Raw genomic sequence first — 16,482 nt, forward strand, 5'->3', positions numbered from 1 at the left:
ATCAGTATCAGATCCGTTGCAGCCCCTTTTTTTTAGAGATTTGGGTATGGAGGAAAAGAGAGAGGGTTGTGTTTTCTGACACTTGGTGAGTTCCCTGGAACACCGGGGACACATTCATGTATAAAAGACGTACAAAGGTGCATTTTGCATGATAGGTCCCCTTTAAGTTTATCTGTGGGTTGTAAGTGGCTGATAAGGGTGCAATTAAAAAAAATTGTTAATATTGAATTGAGTTACCACATCGAGGTAGCACAAGAAATAGTTCTGCGTATACTTTAGAGAAAACCCTGCTCCAAAAATAAATGTGCAGATAATATTGCCTGCAACGTTTCTTATCGCTGTCTCTATATGATCAAAGGTCCATAAATCTACATGTGATTATGTGCAAATGACCTTGTATTCAGTCTAAAAATGCATATTATTTACAAAAGATAATTTGATGCTGAGTGAGCGATATGATTTGATCTGTTCCCAGAGCAGTTTGACTTGTTTTCAGAAATCTGTTTATGTTGTACTGTATTATTTACGTCAGTTGAAAAGCTCCTGAATCCTATTAGACTTACAGAAAGCACAGATTTTATGTCATAGGTTCGATATCAAAGGTAGGATTCTGGCATTCATTACACAGATATTTTCTTGAGGGAAATTGTTCCTTTAAAGGGGTTACTGAGGGCATTCTCATTTTCTAAAAAAAGCGCCTCTACATTACATATCAGGAGTCAGTTGGTGAGAAGGGCATTGCTGAAATTACAGTTATTATGAGCACTGGGCGCCACCAGGGTGACACTTTTCTTTTATTGCTTATTTTGTTGAACACCTGTCTCTCTTTTTATGCTCCTTCTGACTCAGCTGACTTTCTGTCTGTCATTTAATGACTTGAGTCAACTGACAGGGAACTTGCTCGGGGGAAATGTTCAAATGTGTGTAATTACTGTGTGAACACTGGGCTTTTATTGTAATGTCTGGGAATGAAGGTGTTCATGAAGATAACCTGAGGCTGGAGTAAAATGTGTTTCAGGGTCATATTTAGTTCATTCATGAAGACTATACATTTTATATACAGGATGCTCTCTACATTTGTATCGTTGACTTTTAAAAATGATAGGGTTGATGAGAGTCACAGTGTGGTTTTTATATCATGACAAGTAGGAGTTGCCTTTTAAGGGATCATTATAATAGAGTCTTAAAAAGTAGAGCAGAAGAAAATACCTTGCTTATACAAAGAAGAAACATTAAGACTTCAGCAATGTCATTCAGGTTGCTTTGTTTGTTAGATCGCAGTTGCGAGACAACCTTGTCTCATCCTAGTAATTTTGGCCCTGTAGAACTGTCATTATTAGAGGAGTGGTCTTGATGAAAGAGTGAGTGCATTTTGGCTGCTAAATAGAGACATTGCTTCACACCTAACCACAATGACGACAGGTGTGTCTTACCTCATAACAACTGTGGGTTCAATCACATGCTACCAACAGCCATAATTATATAGTTCTCACCTTTTCACTTTGTTACTTATTTTTTAAATTACTGTAGCTACGTTTATCTTCCCCCGCAAAAATGGATCGAGATCATTTGTCACAATAAAACAACCTTACTGCAGTCCTTTAAAACTATTTAGTTTAAAAAGATACTCAAGATTTATCATAGGAACTCAAACTTAAAGTCTACTAATTGTTTTTCCTCTTTCTGAAATGGCAGTATTTATAAAGTGTTTTATAAGGATCTTAATAGTTCCGCACACATTTAAAGGATGGCAATGTTCTTTAATGTGTTCTTTAATTGTTGTTCAGGCCAACAATTTGGTCCAGACTAAAACATCTAAACAATTGAATCGATTGTCATGACATGTTTTACTGACATTCATGATGTTTGTGATCTGACTTTCCTTTAAGCTCATCATCAGGTCAAAAAGAGTCCAATGCTTCGTGTATATTGCTAAATAGCAAATATTAAAACGGCAAACAACTAAACGGTGGTGAACATGTTCAACATAATACCTGCTGAAAATCAGCATGTTAGCATTGTTATTGTGAGCATGTTAGCATGATTATAATCAAAGCACAGATGTGACACAGTCCTGGGACAAGGATATTAGTCCTGTTCAAAGTATTTGCATGATTTAAAGTCAACATGCTTTTATGATACTTTAACCTATCAGGTTGCAGTAACATCTAGAACCAAGCCCACTTCAGAGCATTTGTCTATTTCTGTAATAAAGCAAAAACATGTTTATTGTGAGTGACATAAGAATAGAAAAGGTAAATATGTTATGGATTAAAACTTTATTTAGACTAAATACAAACACGAAAACAGTAAAAACATGTAAATGATATTCTTGTCAAAGCAGGAAAGGAATGTTTTACACCTACTAAAGTAAACATTTCCACACTAAGTAATAAATATCTTCTTGAAGTACACAGCAGTCTTTAGTAAAACAGAATGAACATGGTTGGTCGGTTGCTTTCACAGAAACAAAACAGGCACTTCTATTCTAAAATGGTATAAGCATGCATAACTACAGCACTGGATATATATATATATATATATATATATATATATATATATATATATTGTAGCATTCATCTCCAGAATAAAATCAGTGTCACTGATAAGTCAACCTTGGAAAAACCATTAACTGAAAAAACAAAACATTCATAGTCGAGCAATACCCCCAAAGATTCCCTATTGAAAACAATATTTTCTCATTTGAGAAGAATAAATGATACACCGCAGCTCTTTTGAAATATCCGGAAACATGTCTCCTGCTCTCTTTTTTGTTTCGCAAGACCCTGTCATTTTTTGCATCTTGCTTCTTTATTTTTAACTTGTATCCCCACTCCCCTTTTTTTATTTCTTGGTCTCTTCGATCTGCTCCACCTCGCTGGACTCGTCCACCACTTTGCCGTTGATCATCGTCTGAGTCACCACCTTCACAATTTTCCTGGTGCGAACATCAGGCTCCTCTGCACAGACAGAGATGAGATGGGATGAGATCAAATGAAATGACATGAGAAGGGATGAAATGGAGAAGAACATATTCTTTTAAAGTATGATTTTAAATGAAATTAGATCAAATGAATTGAGATGAAATGCAGTAATATGAGAATAGTTTTGAGTTTGATTTACACAGGATAGGTAGTAAACTGCGATAATCCAAGTGAGAAGAAAGGATTGGTGATATGAGATTAAGTGGAAAGAAAAAACAATAAAATGATCATTTAAATGTAGAAGATGAGATCAAATGAGACAAAATATGAAAAGATATGGTGAGAGAAAGGGGGGAGAGAAGAGACAACATGGAGGCAGTTAAATGAGAAGGCAAAATAACATTTGGACTCATATTACTATTCTTCAGTCACTCTAACACTTATTTCTCCTGATGTAGTTGTATGTGTTTCACACTGATCTTCACCAGTAATTAACAGCTTAAGGACTATGTGCTTTTTTCACTAAAGACACAGTTTGTAAAAACAGCTTTAAATGCTTAACGATCCTGTCTCACGAAGGATTCTTAAAGGCGTTGATTCTGTGTCGTCTTTGGTCTGCTGATGGTGAACATAACCACAAAACCTTGCAGTTTGTTAATCCAGCATGAGTCAGTGAGATTAGCATGCAACAGTTACATAATTGCGATAAATATTTTCACACCCATATTTGTTGCTATAGGAGCTGAGCTGTTTGTGTTGTTTGCATTGTTTTGAGGTTCATGAAAGAGACATTATTCCTGGGCAGCTCTGCGTGTGAATGAATATTATGTTTGCTCAACTTATCTCGTTTATTGTCCCAGCTTTAGTCACTCTTTACAACCCTGGTGTTTCCTTTAGGTTGTGATAAATTGCAGATAGAAATGAGTGAATGAGCAGTGCTTTACTCTTTGATGTGCTACATGCTTTTTATAAAATACTGTGCTTGGAAGTTGTTCCGACATAAAAGCTGTGACTTTGCACTTTATTTATCTCAGTAAAAAGTACTCACTTTTTGGTGGAGGAGGGACTTCCTTGATACTGAGGGGCAGAAATGATACATGTCAGAATAAACAGATTTAAAAATTGACCTAAAATCAGCATTTGCATTTTTAAGAGGAACAGTTGTGCATTTTGGGAAAAACAGTTTTCCTGTTACTTAGATGAGAACCACTCGTGTATAGAGGCACTATGAGGCTAGTTAGCTTAGCTTGGAATAAAGACTGGAGGAACAGCTAACCTGCCTCCGTCCAACGTAATAAATTCTACTTACTAGTTTCTCTAAAGCTCCCTTATTAAATCATATTTATTAAATTTGGTCAAAAACTAATTGGGAAATGTTGTTGTCACAGTGGTACTTTGTAAAGGGCCAAGCTAGTGGTTACCCCCTGCTTCCAGCCTGTATGCTAAGCAAGGCTAACTGGCTGCTGACTGTAGTGAACTGATATGAGGGTGCTGTTTTGAAGTCTGGCTCTCATTCAGCCATGTTCCTGGTGAAACTCACCTTTCTTCTCCCTCCAGCAGGCGCCTGTAGGTGGCGATCTCCATCTCCAGGTTCTGTTTGATGCGGAGGAGCTGCTCATAGTCGGTTTTGGTGCGCTGCATGTCCAGCCTGAGCTGAGAGAGGTCATCCTCTAGCTGGTTCAGAGTGGCCTGCAGACGCTCCATCTCAGTAGAGTACTTCTGACCGGTCTCACCCAGGTTACCTTCCAGCGCTGCTACCTGAGACAAAAAAACAACAATAATAAGGCCTAACCTGCCTTTTCCACATTCCTAGGTCTAATGTTACCATTCTGTTGCCCATCATCATATCAGTTTGGAAGGTTAAATGACCGGTGACCTGGGAAATGCCCAAAATTATTCAATCTTTTTCTTTTCAACCTCCTCACATTTCATCAGAGTGTTTGCCAGTCAGTGGAAATCAAACCAGTGTCTTCTGATTCTAAAATTACTTCCCAAACCACCATCAACAAAAACCTGAGCTGACATGGCCTTGGCATCCAAAACAAACATTCGCTGTGCAGACATGATTACCTGTTTCGCCACAAAAACCCAGCCCCATACACTTTAGCAACTGAACCTGCTATCTTCTTGCTCGACTTATTAGCGTGGGATAACATGTTGACTGTCAACACAGGATTAGCCAAGAGAGAAAAACTGAAAAAAATGATTTTAGTCAGATGCAAAAGAACGTGAGACAGAATCTGAACTTGTGTAAGGATTTTCTGCATTGGTATTTGACAAATCCCCTCTAAATCAGGCCTTTGTTAAATACAATGCCATAACTAATTACGGCTCTGTGCAAATGTGACACTCATAACTATGTTTTAAAATCTGTGTTGTGGTGTTTGCACTGCTTTATGTGGATTTCATTTAGTTTGCACAGCTCTATAAACACACACACACACACACACACACACACACACACACACACACACACACACACACACACACACACACACACACACACACACACACACACACACACTTACAACCATGTCCAGTTTCAGCATTTCTCTGTTACCTTTTTGTATCTAACTGTATGTAGAATAAAGTCCTCTTCCTATGTTTCTTGTGAGTGTTCCTTGGATATTTTTGCTCCAATTGCAACCTTTGTCCTCAGGCGTAGCAGCTCACCTGTTTGTGCAGACTCTCCAGCTCCACCTCCAGGTTCTGTAGGAAGCGCTGCCTCTCCATCAGCTCCCCTTGAGCTCCTCTCAGGGCCTCATTGCTCTCCTTCACCTCATTCTGCACCGTCTCCAGCTTGTTGGGACACAAAAACACCAGAATACACACGCACATGAAATACGTTGTGTTATTAGATGAATTTGGCAATTGGGAATTTCCACTCACTCTTCTACGAGATGTGTAAATTAAGAATTTGTTTTTCACATCGTTTCAGAAAAACGATTATAATGATTATTCTGACATCAGACTGTAACTGTAGAAATTAAAAATATTTGTCAATCCATCAACAGACAGAAAAAAGACAATCATTTTGATGAAAAATGTTCAAGCATAAACTGTAAAAAGATTGCCAAATATTTGCTTGCTCAAGCTTCCCACAGGTGAGGATTTGCTGCTTTAGGGTATTAGATTTTTGGTTGGACATACGAAGACGTTACTTTGGCCTCTTAGAATGAATTCCTTATATTTAGTTTTTTTCTCCTCACCTTCTTGAGGTACCACTGCTCCGTTTGGTCCTTATTCTTCTTGACAATCCCCTCATACTGGGAGCGCAGGCTGGACAGAATGGTGCCCAGCTCAGGCCCGCTGGCTGAGTCCACCTCCACATTCACCTCATCTCTGGCAATACGGGACTTCATCTGCTCCAGTTCCTGCAGTTGGGGGAGATTCAATACTTAGATCCTGAATTATACTTTATCAAACTGTGTATATTGACAAGAAACATGAACGGTTGCATTGTCTCATGTCTAAATAAAATCCCATATGTGTAAATGAACAGGCGACATATCGGAGCAGCAATTGGTTTGTCAATTCTACACCACACGTTGGCATAGAGGATGTGAGGACATCTTTATTATTTAGATGCTCTCTATCAATAGTTGATGGGGCAGATCTCACCTTACCTCACACACACTAAACTCTATTCATCCATATTCTCTAGATCTCTTTCACTCTCGCTTCTTTGTCACTTGTGGCATTGTGTCATGTCACACATGTTTTAATATGATATGGTGTGCATTTAATGTTCTTGCTAGCCTACATATACACAATCTTCTAGGCTTTGTTGAAGAATACAGTAATTGTATCCTTGCTCTGGAAGGGGGTGCACGAGAGATGTGATCTAGTTGCCTAGGTATGTCAGTGGGGGGAAAGTCTTTATTTTCAACAAAAAGGCCTGATATTCGTTTCAAAGCTGAGACACACAGAGGCAAGGTACAAAACTTTACATGTTGTCAAATCAAACAAACAATAAATGAAATAAACATAGGTGTCACACATGCAGGATAAATGTGCTTTATATATTTCAGGATTAACAGCCAAAATAATCCTCTCAGTCTCATTTAGTCGATAACAAATATCTGCAGTAGGTGATGAATTGGATCTGTGCAGTTTTATTCACATCCTGTTTCTGTTAGTAGGAGATCGATACTTCTCATGGTGAGAGGGGGTCAATTATTTTATCTTCATATCCCCCCCAGAGGACGACAGGGATCATCTGATTGGGCAGAAACAGCAGGTCTGTGAAACCAGATCTAACTGCTCCTTTAATCTGTAGTAACCAGAGGCCCACCTCTTTCTCTCCTGCCCCCCCTCCCTACACATATCTGTGTGCTTAAGCTCCAAATAAGACCTCTTGAGGCCACTAAACTGGGTCAGCCTGAAATCAAACAAGTTGTTATTTGCGATGGCAGGTTGGAGAACAAGAGAGAGGGCCAAAATGAAAATGAGAAGAGGCAAATGTGGAGTAATGGAGAAGTTAATGTGGTAAAGAGTGTGTTAAAAGACTAGCAGACAGCACAAATGTGGGCAAAGAAGTTAAGAAGTGAGTCCAAACAAATAGAGTTAGAACAGACTCACCTCCTCGTGATTTTTCTTGAGGAAGTACAGCTCTTCTTTCAGGCTGTCCAGATCTCCCCTCAGGGAGGCGATGATCTGCTCGTGGTCGGTCTTGGCCTTTTTCAGAGCAACACAGTCTCGCTCCACAGACTGACACATCACCAGCTCAGTCTCCCACCTGGTTTATTTCAGATAAATAAAGGAATAAGTTGTTTATTTACTTTCTTTTTTAATGGCAATAGCAAATGCCTTATGAAGTAACATTTAAACAAGTATTTTCTATTTTATTTGTATTGATTTTCGTCTCATTTCATCTCTTTGTAATCATTAAATACAATACCCAAAAGTTTCTATGTCCCTGGTAGATTTTAAAGGACAGGAATAGTATAGCACAGTTGAAGCAGTAAAAGGTAATCGTTTTTTTCAGTGATAAAAATGATCTGAATCATAAATGTGCATGAAATACCTCAACAGATTCAACATGATACAAAAAGACTTCATCTGTTTAATATGAATGTATTGCTGCACAGGTAGTAAAGCCTAAATCGAACTCTAAAGGGCTCTTAAAGGCAGTCAATCAAATAGTTTCTGGCAGTTGTTCGCATTGATCCTGAGCCACTCACTTGATTCTGAAGTCATCTGCAGCCAGTTTAGCATTATCGATCTCTAACATGAGACGTGCATTCTCCAAGGTCCTCTTCCTCACCTGGCAGACATTGGCGTGGGGAAACAATGTTTAAAAAAAAGGGTAACCCATTCCATTTTCATTAAACTGTAACTTTTGTGCTTGGTCAACATAGCATAAATAATGATTAACTTTACTCAGGTTTACAAGTTAATCCAAAGATCAAGTGTAGGGGAAATTCTGCCTCTGAGGAATCTACTGATGCAGCTCCTGCGAAAAGATGCGTCCATGTGTCCATGTTTGCATAAATGTTTTGTCTATGTAAAATATCCAATGACATCATAACCTTGAGCCTTGTTCCTTGACAGAAAACTCATATCTGGCTGCAGGTCTGAATAATCTCCATGGGCTTTCAGCATTCCTTTATTTTAAAATGTTATATGTTTTTGCCCGTCCCTTCATGCCTACCTCTTGCTCAACAGCATGAGCTTGGGCCATCATGGAATCAAGGTCATGACCTTTGGGGATGCGGTCCAGCATCACCTGCTTGATCTTTGTCTCCAGGTCTGCGTTGGAGTGCTCCAGTGAACGGACCTGGATGAAGACAAAGAGATGCGAATTAATGATTTCAGTGTTTCAGTTTGCTGCTAGTAACATTTCCTTGTCTGCATGTGGGCCATCGCCCATTTGGCTGCTGAACAACAGTTTAACAGTGCTGTTAATGTTTTATGTATCAGACCTTATCCAGGTAATTAGCCAGACGGCTGTTGAGACTCTGCATTGCTTCCTTATCGTTGGTGCTGTTGCCATGTACGCCGTTAAGTTTCAGGCTGATTGGCCCGTTGAGATCCTGGCCGATGGAGGCCGAGCGGCTCAGAGGGCTGGACGTAGCAAAAGATACAGAAGCACGGGAGCGAGCACGGCCAGTATCCATCAGAGAGCGACTGGAAAAGGAAGGCTGACGGCCCAGAGAGAAGCTCCTCACCGACATGCTGGAGGCCATGACGAGTTGCTGTCAGGACACAAAGAACATCACAGAGAAACGTTGGGGGGGGGGGCTTGTAAAGACAAAATTGAGGCAAGACATAAAGGCATAATCAGAACAAGAGTACAATTTCACATGTAACATTCATCACAGCTGCGAAGAACTCATCTCTCTTTATAAAGAGTGGATGGATGTTCAAATTACACATCATAAGGAAAATACATAACTCCAAATGACTGTTTGACCTGTTGCAGCCATTCAAAGCTAATGTAACATGAGATATGGCTGAAGAAAGCTCTTGTTTGGCCCTTAAGCAAATGTATTTTATTCAAGCATTTGGCTAGACTTAAATACAAGTAGGGGCTTATATTGAAGGCCACTGAAAATGATGAAAGGAGAATTTCAAAGAGTATATCTACGGCCATCTAGTGGCTTTTCAAAAGATCCATCTGCATTGAAGAGATGACTGTCTTTACGGTCAGGGCCACTTCAGTCTGTCCGTCTCGGATCCGTTCAAATGCAACTTCAACTCAAGTCAGTGTAAAATAAAAATGCAAATGAGCACAGTTCAACCCTCGGTCAAAGGAGAGCCTCTTACCAGAAATGAGAATGCACTCACATGGTTTCATTACTATGATAATGAGGTGCATTTTATATTCAAGAAGAAGCTAATGGAGGATTCGTAAAAACAGAGAAAAAGGGGGGGATGAAAGATTCTTCACAAATATAAAAGCAATCCTAAACCTGAATACTACTGGTGATGGTGTTAAATGTTATCAAATGTGGCAAAATGTAAAACATGTTTAAAGGTTATTTCTGTGCTGATGAAGTGCTTTAAGCTTCTTCTTTTTTTTTTTAAATACCTAATGTTTTCTTTCCAACCTCATTTGATAGTAAGTTTAACAGGTGTTCACATTACTTCCTGGATTTAAAGTGTCACTAGTTAGTGTATAAATGTCAAACCTAGACAGTGTGTCTTTGTCTCTGTCTTTGCATGTCCCTGTGTCTCTCTAGATTAGCGGTCAAGGGAACCTCTCTGTCTCTCTGTCACTTGATCCTTGCAACACCGTTCCCACAACACTACAAAGGAGCCAGCAGGAGACAGACAGTCCTTGTTCAGATGAAAGATAGAGCTTGGGAAAATTATCGGAGAAATATTCAGAGTGAATTCCAGTTTCACAAGGGCACTTTGTTCAGCAGGAAATGGACTTTCATTTCATTTTTCTTCCCTAAATCATCTTATCATTAGCAGACAAATAGTTCTGTTGACAACTGCTAAATGAAATTGAACATAGAGATAAGATCAATTTGCCTATAAGTGGTAGGAACGTTTCCCTTTAGCTTTAATTTTTATTTAGATTAATGTTTTAAAAAAATATAATTACATACATTTTAATGATCCCAACTTTTAAACATAATAAACAAACAAGCTAATTTGTTTTATTATTATTTTAATCAATATATAAAAAAATATCATTTCTAAAAAAGTATTTTACTCACCAACGTTTTGTTGAGATGGAGGTAGTGTGATCGAGGTAAAAAGTGGAGGATCTGTGCTGCGGATGCTACAGGTGAGCTTATATGCAGGTGTACCGGAAGTGGGAGGAGCTAGCTCTGAACTGAAGGTGTGTTTAGTGTAACTGAAGGTCTTCAGAAAGGTAGATGTTGAGTCTTGTAATGAAACAAACCTTTTCTTCCCACCCCATGCTCACTTTGGGCCTAGTTTATGAGAAGGCAGTTACACTATACCCCCCATGTATACTAGTGGGGGTTGTGAATACTAAAAAAACACAATACATACATACCAACATTTCTTCTTGACAGATATGTGTTGGCAGTAATCAGCTTCTACTTCTCAGCATCACTGATCACAGTAAAAAAGCATCCCTACTCCTGTATCTGTGATATTAAATGTCTCATTATCATCACCATGCCTTTACTGTTTGAAGTCTTGCCTGGAGATTTCTCTCCTCCTGTCCCGCAGTCAGTCATCGCTGCAACCTGAGCCTACCTGTTGGAGATAAAATATTCAACAAGTCGCTCACAGGGAAAGAAAACCTTCCGGCAGAAGGGCTTTGAAACAAACATGGTGTAACCTCATAGTAGTTTTACATGGAGACACAAAATATATAAAATATTGAGAAAATTGTACTCTGTAACAAATGTATCATGTTGTAAAAGTTGTAACTTTAAAGATTAAGCTACATTTAAGCTAAGAAAGTTGTAAAAAGAAAGACTAATTTACTCTTTACACAAATACACGAGAAGACAAACAGACCTTGCTGTTTTCAATATTTGCTTTCATTTACTACACACACACACTCTCATTCTTACACAGCTCATACAATGAAGGACTGCTGTAGTCTATCCTGTTACTATGACTCTTTGAACTTTGTCCATGCAATGTCTGACAGAAGCATAGAGGGATGTGTGATATTAAAAAAAAGTCTGGGTGAAACATGTGCATCCCACATATTGTCATATTCAAATTGCAGGATAATCCTTGTGTCTCTCGGCATTGCAAATGTTTTTATTTACATTTACAAACATTCTGCATTTAGTTCCTGCCAGTTGCTTTTGAGCAAAAAAGCATAAAGCTTTCTTATTGTTATATTAGTTTATTAGTTTTTTTCTTGTATCATTACATCCCGTTTACTAGCTACAATTAGGAAACACATTACCTATACAAAAAAACAACTTTTAATATTAATTTAGCGTTTTTAACACCTTAGAGATCATGCAGTGGTCACATTTCCTTTTATTTCTAAAATCCTGTTGCCTATTTAGATAAGCACTTTCGAAGAAAAATGGTAACCTGAGGTTTAAGAAGATTACAAAGACTATGCACACAAACAATTCAAGATGCATGAAATAAAAAAATACACAATATGCAGCATGTAGAACATACTATCAAGAATCAAAGTTCCAAAATGATTAAGACGGTTAATAATTTTAAGAATTAAGCTACATGTTAACTGTCTTTAGAGGACGATAATGATCTTAGTGGTAACATCCTAAACACTGTAAACAGTGATGGAAATGGACAGCAGTGTCATGCAGCATTGGCAAACAGCAGAACGACGATTCGAATGCACAACTCAAGAGACACAGGTAAAGGTTAATTTTAAACTAATAAAGTTCTTCACAAAGGTCATTGTCAAAAGTAATGTCAAATGTTTCCAAAACGCAAGGCAATGGTCAACCACGGTAAGCACCAGATAAATAATATGCAACGCTTAAGACGAGCTTCTGCAGACAAAGGGGAGGATAAATACTCAAGGAGGTAATGAGGTATAGTTGAAACTAATCATGACGTGGTGAAACTAATCATGACGAGGTAGCTAATCACACTGGCGGGAAGCAGGGAAACGCACGAGGACAGTCTCTGAAAGAGATGTGAAAATAAAAGAGGAAATAACTTACAAATTGGAAATGAGAAAACACATAACACTAATCACGGACCGGGGTCCAACAGTCTAACAAGAACACTGTTAGGTTTCATAATGCACTGAGATAAAAGTAAAAAAACTAATACAAAAAACTAAAGCTATTGTTTCATTATTGCAAATCTCTCTAGGTTCAACATGTTGTCAGTGCCCTTGGTGTATATTCCTATCAGACCACATGTCCTTCTTCAGTCGGTTATATATCGCCCCTCTGTGGTGAAGTGTGGTCATTACAAACAAAGCAGTAGTCTCCCAATACTTCCCAAAAGAGGGCAGCAACAAGCTTTGCAGTATAATGCCAGCTTCATTCTCCTTAACCCAACAGACTGCCTTAATTAATTTTTCCATGTGTTTAAGCGCTTGAAAAATGTGTTATATATAGTATATAATTATCTTAGTAGCTGCACCGTTTAGTCAAATATAAATATTTGCATCATTTTATGCACACTTCCCCAAATCCATATTTAATTCTTAACATATTTGGTATCTTTTATCACTTCTGGATCGGCAAAAGAAGTTCTGTAGATCTGAACAAGCGTGGCGTGTTGCAGAAAAACCATTGGTAAATATTAGATACACATCCCCTGCATGAGATCAGTCATGAACCTGAATCCACCTCTTGTCTTAATGTCACTTTGACACTCTCTCTTTCTTCTCGCTCTCTCTTTTTCTGCAAGTGTGGATCAGAGTTTGGTTGTTAAAATAATAAACAGGTGATTAGACTTGCAGGATGTCAGGATACTACTCATGACCCCACTTGACCCTTCATGACCCCTGTCACAAGCGATCATGTGACCATGGCAACAAAATGCACACACAGGCAGAGAGGAGAGCATACACTGTGATGATTGAGACACCCAGGTCAGGTCACCACTTTCATTAATGCACAAGATATTAAACTGCACAGACTGGAGAATGATATGGTATATTTGGATGGTGAAACATTTGAAATGCACTCTGAAATCAGCATGACAGTTTAGCACAAAAAACAAAAATGTATTTTTCCCCCTTTTTTAATAAGCAGTTTACAGGGGATAATTGAATTGTAAGTTGATGACACAACATGACGCAGAGGGACGCAGCAACCAAGGTCATAAGGGAGAACACACACATGTGACAGCCAGAACAAATATAAAAGCATTTAAAACACCATAACTCCTGTAGAAACAGATTTCTTGTTATTTTGGTCAAAGTCCTGAAAAAAGGACTTCTTGAAGAAACAAATGCCTCCAGCATCATGCTGTGCAACATCCTTGCTGCTCTGGCCACGGACATGACTGACGCCTTTCAATAGTCATTTTGCTCCTGAAGTGATTGCTTCCTGTTACAGATTTGTTGCTGGTAGGACTTACGTGGGTTTTGATGTTGGCTGGCAGGCAGACAGACAGACAGAAAGACAGACAGACAGACAGACAGACAGACAGACAGACAGACAAGAAAACAAACATAGACAAACAGAATGTCTGACAGACAGACAAGATAATCTTGCTGTAAATTCACACAAGCCATTATGTCAACTATTTCCCCCAACTCGACAGCATTTCTGCTGTTTCTGCTCTCTCTGCTTCGTTTCCCACAGTTTCCCATCAAAAGTTTAAATCTAAGGTAACAATTGGAAGTGGATTTGTTATCCCACCAATTTAAGGAACTCAAAGCACCGCTCCACTCCAGACCCTGATTGATGCAATTTGGGGCCTGAGTCACCGTTTGATGGGCGGACGTCAGTACACCAGCCATTCTCTGATAAGGAGATAAGAATCTGCAGCGGAGAAATTACACACCGATAACAACATATGTTAGCAGCTCTGGAGGTCAGCACCTGCCTTTGCTCTTTCTTCTCCTTTTTACTTTGACTGTACTTTTCTTTCCTTGGGTTTTCCTCCCCCTCTTTTTGACTGCAGGTTGCTTTTGTGTGGCGGAAACACGTCAGACTGCTCAGTATGTGTGTGGAGATTATTATCAGAAGGGTTGGTAATATTTAAGATATGCATCTATATGCATAGCTGGTGAGTGTATGAAAAGTTGAAAGGGAAAGAGGTCTCTGTGTGTGAGAGAGAGTGTGTGTTTGTGTGTTATTTAAGAAGAAAACATCACTAAGAGCACACTCTTATCCTGTAGCAGCAGACGAAGGGAGGGCTCACCATTGGGAGCTGCTTATTGGTGTGACTACAGTCCTTATTGATAGCCGAGCCGCTGTTGCAGTTGTGTGAGTTGGTGCCTTGCTCGATGGCAGTAGTCACCTCACACTCCAGCTGTGAGTGTTTAAACAGTTGAGACTCCAGTGTCTTATAAAGGCCCTCTTTTGAGGCTTTTAAATGGGTGATGTTACGTTTTTCTAACCGGTTTGAAGTTGGAAACAAGACCAAAATAAGGTGATGTCATATGTTTATGTGCACCAACCAGGAATTATAAATGTTTGAATCAAAATCTGATGACTGTGTCAATTATTTAGTCATGAATATGCTTTGTTTTTAAGAAATACTTAAAAACAATGCAACGTTTTCATGGACTCTAACATATTTTTTATTCTAGAAAACGACACTGCATTATGATGGACAAAAAATCTAGTACACTATTGTGGATAGCAACACCACCTTTTCCTTTAAAACACATTAGCTTGTTTTCAGGTGGTTTGTTCAGTGTTAAGCATGCTAAAATGTGGACATCAGTGACCTTTTATATAAAAAATGTTTGGCCAGTAAACCAAAACATTGCAGTGAAAATGTAACTCCATAAATTAAGTTTGTGTCATCTCAAATCCTTTGTTCTAATGCAAAAGTGACTGAGGATTAAGCTATAAACAAGACAAGACACAATAATGGCACAGCTCTGATCCATCGCTAATGTGATCATTGGATGTTTGTGTTGAGGGAGAGAGCTCACAATCCAATGTTGCTCAGCTTTCCATCATTTGGTCCCATTAAGCACTGGCAGCACTCTTGTTTTTCCGTTGTTGTTGAAAGAAGCCCTTTCATATTCATATTCCATGTTCTGAAGTCTGGACTGTGGTTGAGTGTGTGTGTGCGTGTGCGTGTGCGTGCGTGCGTGCGTGCGTGTGTGGTGTGTGTGTGTGTGTGTGTGTGTGTGTGTGTGTGTGTGTGTGTGTGTGTGTGTGTGTGTGTGTGTGTGTGTGTGTGTGTGTGTGTGTGTTTCAGGCATTACTCCATGAAAAAGTATGCTCTCCAAAATACAAGTTAAATGGACACAAATTGAACTAAAACAAGAAAAGTCAGTTGCCAATGTGGTTAGTGTATGTTCTTATTAGCAGCATAAAACATGAAAGATGATTTACTGAACACTTTTTAGTGTATTGACATCATTTTGGCTTCATCAGACACCTGATTCATGTTTAAACTAATTTAAACTCTAATTATCTTTATGGAGCATGTGGTGCGAAGTACATTTAGAAAAAGGCATTATGTTGAAATCGTTTTTCTCATTTTTTGCACTGTAGATGAACAAAAAGCTGTGTGTCATTATTGGGGCAGTGAACTTTAAGTGCATGCAGTTAATTAGTTAAAGTACAAGCAGGAATTAGCCTAATAGTTGAATTAAGATTATTTTCTAATGAATGACATGTTTTGTCACTTCTTTCCTCCAATGTGACATATTATCAATTAGCATATACGTTAGCCTGATTACAATGAACACTCCTTCCAAAGGGCTTGTCCTGCTTGATTTAACTGTTTCAGTTTTGACAACGGGAAAATGAAGAGTATTTTTTTTTAGCATTGACTGAGCGACATGTTACATTTCAGTTCTTCTTGCTTGAAGTAAATTGTTGATCAATATGCCCAGCGGGTGCGATGAATATGCACGAGGCGTCCGCCGCGGCGGCCCGGTAATTGCCGGTCGTCAGGGGTGGCAGGCAGGGTAATTTGCATCTTGGGGATCCTGCAATCAGCGTTCTATTCATTAACGCGCCAGCCGCTTCATCTGCTG

At 38.9% G+C, this 16,482-nt stretch overlaps 1 protein-coding gene across 1 annotated transcript; it reads right to left on the reverse strand.

Annotated features, from left to right (window-relative positions):
• Positions 1 to 2,580: 2,580 nt before the first annotated feature.
• On the reverse strand, positions 2,581 to 10,645 carry LOC104946702 (keratin, type I cytoskeletal 18). The gene is made up of 10 exons (XM_010772576.1): positions 10,595 to 10,645; positions 8,849 to 9,121; positions 8,578 to 8,703; positions 8,108 to 8,190; positions 7,506 to 7,662; positions 6,134 to 6,298; positions 5,598 to 5,723; positions 4,465 to 4,682; positions 3,973 to 4,001; positions 2,581 to 2,960 (listed from the first exon to the last, which is right to left on the reverse strand). Exons 2-10 carry the CDS (start codon positions 9,110 to 9,112, stop codon positions 2,845 to 2,847), a joined length of 1,284 nt encoding a protein of 427 aa, XP_010770878.1. The 5' UTR covers positions 9,113 to 9,121; positions 10,595 to 10,645; the 3' UTR covers positions 2,581 to 2,844.
• Positions 10,646 to 16,482: the final 5,837 nt, after the last annotated feature.

This window comes from Notothenia coriiceps, unplaced genomic scaffold (genome assembly GCF_000735185.1).
Source record: "Notothenia coriiceps isolate Sejong01 unplaced genomic scaffold, NC01 NC01_scaffold00011404, whole genome shotgun sequence".
NCBI classification, from domain to species: Eukaryota; Metazoa; Chordata; class Actinopteri; order Perciformes; family Nototheniidae; genus Notothenia; species Notothenia coriiceps.

Excerpts from the sequence above, each read along its gene's own strand:
- LOC104946702 (XM_010772576.1), bottom strand. The coding sequence starts at position 9,112 with ATGGCCTCCAGCATGTCGGTGAGGAGCTTCTCTCTGGGCCGTCAGCCT. Across the intron at positions 7,663-8,107 it reads GCAGATGACTTCAGAATCAA|GTGGGAGACTGAGCTGGTGA; the intron begins GTGAGTGGCTCA and ends GAAATAAACCAG. Across the intron at positions 6,299-7,505 it reads TCAAGAAAAATCACGAGGAG|GAACTGGAGCAGATGAAGTC; the intron begins GTGAGTCTGTTC and ends CCCCAACTGCAG.